This window comes from Poecilia reticulata, chromosome 2 (genome assembly GCF_904066995.2).
Source record: "Poecilia reticulata chromosome 2, P_reticulata-male-v2, whole genome shotgun sequence".
Taxonomy (NCBI): Eukaryota; Metazoa; Chordata; class Actinopteri; order Cyprinodontiformes; family Poeciliidae; genus Poecilia; species Poecilia reticulata.
In genome coordinates this window covers 19876620-19882619 of record NC_088831.1, presented here as the reverse complement: position 1 = coordinate 19882619, position 6000 = coordinate 19876620, and the positions used below count along the sequence as shown (strand labels likewise).

The 6000-nt window shown below is 40.4% G+C and overlaps 1 protein-coding gene across 1 annotated transcript in view; it reads left to right on the top strand.

Annotated features, from left to right (window-relative positions):
* Window positions 1-2408: 2408 nt before the first annotated feature.
* The window catches only part of itgav (integrin, alpha V), a 44327-nt gene continuing 40735 nt past the window's right edge, over window positions 2409-6000 (top strand). The window contains exon 1 of the mRNA XM_008402283.3: window positions 2409-3006. Within this exon, the coding sequence (XP_008400505.1) occupies window positions 2840-3006 (167 nt within the window). The 5' untranslated portion in view covers window positions 2409-2839. The remainder of the gene's footprint in view (window positions 3007-6000) is intronic.

The following is a 6000-nucleotide window of genomic DNA, read 5'->3' as shown; positions in this document are numbered from 1 at the left end:
CTTTTCAAATGGTCTTTTCATTCACAAAATTGGGAGATAAATCTTTATACTTTTCTGACTTTAATACACGTTTCTATTCATTTTGTTACAATTTCTCTGCAATAGGCAAAACTAGGGAAAATTGTCCAAAACGTTTAATTTCTAACCAGTCAGTGTGCTTTTTTACAATATGGTTAGCTTGACGGGGGAAACATGTTAAATAATAAGGGGTTTTTGTGTATTTTTCATTATATACACATATATTTCTGAAAGTTAAGGTTAATATAACCCGATACTGTATTTCATCACTTTGTGCTGTTCTACGTCATCAGCTGATGACCTCCCGCTGACCGGGGCGTCAGAGGTTGTCAGAGACATTCCTTGTCTCTGCTGACGCCTGCCTATCTTGTTGAAGTTTGCGTTTCTTCTGTCTGATGCTCCGGAATGAACTTCCTGTTGTCTCTCAAAAGCCTCGCTGTGAAGCTGAACGCGGACCGTTAGGGAAAACACATGACCTTCAAAATAAAGGTGTTTAGTCAACGCATACTTTAAAATGTCAAAGAGCTCCAAACTTGTGTGTGTTTTTTTGTTGTTTTTTGTTTTTGCTGAGGGAACAGTATGTCAACGTGCATCTAAAAATGCTGTTTTATACACTTCATGAATGTATCTCATTTTACAGTGAACATGAAAAGTACCCACCCCCAAAAATGTTTTACCCCCTTTTTAAAATTGCATTTACATACAGTCATTTAATTTTGGCTGAAATGGCTCTCCATATGGATCAACAAAATTTTGCTTTTATGATCTAAAAAAAAAGATCATAAGTAAGTTTTTTACTTACAAAGCAAGTAAAAAACTATTTTAAAGCTGCAGTATGTCACTTTTATTTTAAAATGTGTTGTTTTTTTTGTTTTGTTTTTTTACAAAATCCAAATCCGAGGCCATGGTCTTGAACCGGAAAAGGGTAGAGTGCCTTCTCCGGGTCAGGGGGGTCGTCCTGCCTCAAGTGGAGGAGTTTAAGTATCTGGGGATCTTGTTCACGAATGAGGGAAGAAGGGAGCGGGAGATCGACAGGCGGATTGGGGCAGCGTACTGTGAAGCGGGTGCTGTACCGGTCCGTCGTGGTGAAGAGAGAGCTGAGTCAAAAAGTGAGGCTCCTGATTTACAGGTTGATCTATGATCCTACCCTCATCTGTGGTCATGAGCTTTGGGTCATGACCGAAAGAATGAGATCACGGGTACAAGCGGCCGAAATGGGTTTCCTCCGCAGGGTGGCTGGGCTCTCCCTAAGAGATAGGGTGAGAAGCTCGGTCATCCAGGAGGGACTCAGAGTAGAGCCGCTGCTCCTCCACGTCGAGAGGAGCCAGTTGAGGTGGCTCGGGCGTCTGGTCAGGATGCCTCTTGGACGCCTCCCTGGTGAGGTGTTCCGGGCACGTCCCACCGGGAGGAGGCCTCGGGGAAGACCCAGGACACGCTGGAGGAACTATGTCTCTCGGCTGGCCTGGGAACACCTTGGGATTCCCCAGAAGGAGCTGGAAGAAGTGGCTGGGGAGAGGGAAGTCTGGGTGGATGAATGGATGGATGTTTTTTTACACATTTGTTAAAACTGTCATCATGTAATGATTGTTGTGAGACAAATAGTCAGTGATAGTTTCTCACTATCATGGACAACCAACCCTGGTCATGGACAACCACCCAGGTTGACATCTTGTGGGGGAGGCATGTTTAGAGTTGCATTCAAAGACCTGATTGTATAATCTGTATTTCAATTTTCATTACTTTGTTTTTTTATACCACTGTAGTGGTATGTTTTGTCTGATGTTTTTTACCTTGTACATTTTTTAATTTGCCATTTTTTATGTTATATAAAAAAACACTTGCTTTGCTTTATACAGTACAAGGTAAACATGTATTTCAGTTCATTTGAACTTTGAAACACAGCCACAACATTAAGGAGGCTCATTAGATGTTTATCAAAAGTTAATCTGTATGAAAGATGTATTGAAATAAAAGTCCAAATAAAATGTTTTTGCTATGGCTAAAAGGCAGCCATATTGGATTTTGAGGGCAAGTTATTACAAAACCCCCAACTTTCCCACTTGAAAATCTGACGTCATTGGGCCGTTTGTGTATTTTTTCCACTTTGCTCCCAGAAATTTGCTCTTCAAGTTATATGTAAATATAGAAGGCACAATTAATGTTGCAAACCATGTTCAACGCCAAGTGGTATTAATTTGTAACCTTTTGATGTTCTTTGTTTTCATAATTTGACAATAAATCCAGATTTTGAAATGTCTGTCAGTACATCAGCTGAAAACAAAACCACTGATCTCAAGTTTTCACATGAAATAACTCTGAACATGGTTGCTCCCATGCTTTTATTTTGAAATTAACTAAGGGGATGTTGTTAGCGGGGGTTCAGCCGTATATTTGTCTGACTTTAGCTTGTTGGAACAAGCTTCTCTGACAACACTTACACACATTCCTCGTACTCAAATGGTCTTGGCCTCAGTTCGGGGGTCGGTTAAGGCATCCAGTTCCTTTTATCAGCCAAAAACAAGCCGACGAACCTCCGAAGGCGAACCGAACCGGACTCCCTGTGACCCTCACGCCTCGCTTCGTTCGCTGTGTGCGGCTCAGCGGCTTCAGCTGGAAGCAGGGAACCTGGTTCATTTAACGCTTTACAAGACTTGTTCTCCAACAGCTCCCGTTGGGAAGGCTGAGATTTTCAGCCTGCTGAAAGTGACGCTGTTGGTGGCGTACCGCCACGGGGAGTGTCGGTAACCAACGGGGTAACGTCCTATCTGGGTCGGTGTTTTCCTGGGTGAAGCCGCGGGGATCTCCAGCAGCCGCAGCGGCCATGGCAGGGGCACGGACAGCTGTCGGGCTGCTCGTCCTGGTGTGTGTGAGCGTCCGCCGCGGCGCCTCCTTCAACCTGGACGTGGATAAACCCTTCGTCTACACCGGACCCCTCGGAAGCTACTTCGGCTTCTCGGTGGACTTCTTTAAATCCGCAACCAACCAAAAGTGAGTTTTTTTTATGTATAATGTAATTTTAATGCTTATTCATACAATTTCATCATCATTTCATCATTAGTCATAGAAAGTTTGGGCAAATATTACTTATATTTTTCCTAGCGTGGTTAAAGGGCACAACGCATAACATTGGGGCATAGATAAACTTTTCTTGGTTGCATTTCAGATATTAAACTGAAACGCGTGCACATTTTAGCATTCTCTTTTGTTTTTCTTTCTCTTCTATTAAGAGTTGCACTGATCAGACTTTTTACCGGTAATGTCCGATTTTTCCTCTAGGTTTGTCTGACTAATCCAACTTATTATTGTATGGATGGACCTATTCGATAAATTAAAATATTATTGATAAGTAATTCATTTTAGGAACTTTATCATTAAGTGAAACTCATTTATATGGATTAATTACGCACAGGTGTACATTTAGAACGCATTATTTCTGTTAATTTTTCTATTTATAGTACATGGAAAAAATGGCATTTAAAATTAGAAAATGGCATCAGACCAGTAAAAACAAAAACTCTTTAAAATCAGAATTTGGGCGAAATGAATCTTAATGGTGATACTTTTAATCTGACCGACACTCATCACAAGCTAACACACACAGAACATGTGTTTTACATGTGTCTGACTATTGTGAATCAAATAGAAAGCGAAGGAATTAAAATGTTATTTCTTTTAATGCAAAAGTAGCTTATTTTTCTTAGGCTGATTTCAAAGCAAGCACTTTGAAGTGTTGCGTTTCATTCACTGTCTGAGCTGCAGATAACCAATCAGAGTGAATCGATAAAGAATCGGGCCACTAATATTGAACTCAAACTGGCAGAGAGCGGCAGAAAGTGCCTGGTCACAGCCTCATTCTCTGTTGGGAATGTCCAGAGTGTCTTTCTGCTTCATTTTTTTTTTTACATAAAGGTATTCCTTTTGATTCTTAAATCAAATTTAACTGTAGACTGATTTACTCTAAACACAATAAAGCTTAGATTAAAATTAAAATTGTATGCTGCAAAGTTATTAATTTAAACTAGCGTTGCACCGACAGCAGTCTTCTGGCTGATCACTGATCTTTAAAAAGCTTGATCTGCCGATTCCAAATTAGGCCGATACCAATTTTTTTTGTCTGAAACGTCACTAAGTATAGCAAAAAAGTCGCTGAATGTGCAATAGAGGAGGGACTGTTGTTAACTGCAGATATGCAGACATGACCTGGTGGGTTGGTCTGTCAAACCTCTCTAACGGGAGATCAGAGGAGGACAGTGGTTGATTTCTTGACCTTTATTTGGATAATATTGACTTCACACGTAAGCATCGACCAATCACTGATCACTCAAAATTAAGGAAAAAACGGCAGGAATCCACCACTCAGTCAGAAAGGAGGAGGGATTTAGCGCTGTCAATCACTCTTGTGCTCAGCCTGTCCTCCTTGCTGGTTCCTACCACAAATGCTAACGCTAGCTAGTGCAGCTACCGACGACAGCGGATAAATGGTTTTCCTTGAACGGTAATGTTCCTTCGCCATTAGCACATTTGTCAGCGTGTATATGAGGTTGATTGACAGCACTAAGACCTGCCTCCTGGCTCTGATTGGTTGTTTCTGGTGAGTTTCTTCAGACGGTCCTGGTAGCTCAGGGTACAGGTGGAGAAGATCGATCTGTTCAGTAGGACAATATCCCAACAAACAAACAAACAATCAATCAATAGAAAATCTTTGAACAAAACATGTTCAGGTTTTGATGTGAAAGGTGGTTCCGTAAACTTTGATTTAAGATGCATATTTCATCTTTCCATTTGTAAATAAGTTGCCTTCCACTTCACAGTCATGCACTAGTTTTTGTATGACATCTAACTAAAATGCTTTGAGACTGAAACAAGACACAGTGGAAAAACTCATGGTTTATACATACTTTTTTTCTTCAAGAGGCTGTATACATCGTGATTCAAAGCAGTCTAAGGGGAATATTTACTTATTTCCAGAGATGACAGAGGTATTGTGTTTCCACCGTGTGAGGCTGAATCGTGCGAGTCGTCTCTGACTTTTGTCTCCCATTTCCATGTTTCTTTTCTCGTGACTATTTTCAGTACGTCTGTCTGACAAGATAGCAGAATACTTCCTTCGAGCGTATCTGCACAAAAAGCGGCTCTTGAAGCGTCTTAAAGGCTTTAGTTCGGTTTTTTGTTGTGTCACTTATTTGACGTTTTCCTTATAAGTTGCACAGCCAAACTTTTTATCGACAAAACACAATCCTTCAACAAACACAACCTTCCTCACTCCCTCAAAAAATAAAGTCCTGCTGTTAAACTTTTTCTTAGAAGTTTGCTACTCAAGAAAGATAAATCGGTAATAAATTATTTGGCCAATTTGACCAAATTCTTGATTGCCGAAGTGTTTGGGTTTGTTTCACTTTGAGTGCTTTTAGTTCAGCAAAAAGCCAAAAGCAACAAGAGCGTGCGATTTGGAGATAACGCACAACCACCCGTTACTTGTGTTACTACTTTTACAGACTGACAGAACACTTTGTCTCAATGTAGCTCTTCTAAATGTGTGGGGTTTTTTCTTCCTCCATTCCACTAAAACCAGAGACTAATTAGGTTTTAGCTAATTCCTGTCATGCTATTCGGTCTGGTTCTGACATGTGCTTGTTGTGTATTAAGTAAATATTTCAAAGACAAGCGGGAAAGAAGGGTACACACTCCTTTCTACAATTAATGATACAGTATTCTCTTTTTATGGATGAATTTTGGCTTTCTTCTCTCTGATTTTTAGCTCAGATTTTTTTAACATCTACAGGTTTTTACGTGCATCCTTCTTGAGACTGAATCAGGCAGAGGTTTGGACTTTGTCTGGGTGGTTGCACTACTAGCCATTATTCCTTTTTTCTGCTGTAAATTCGCTGCTGTGTTTGGCTTCATTGTGCTGCATCATCAAGTAGCAAAACTATTTGCTACTTGATGATAGTTTTTAACTGATTTTATTTGTAATAAATTGGG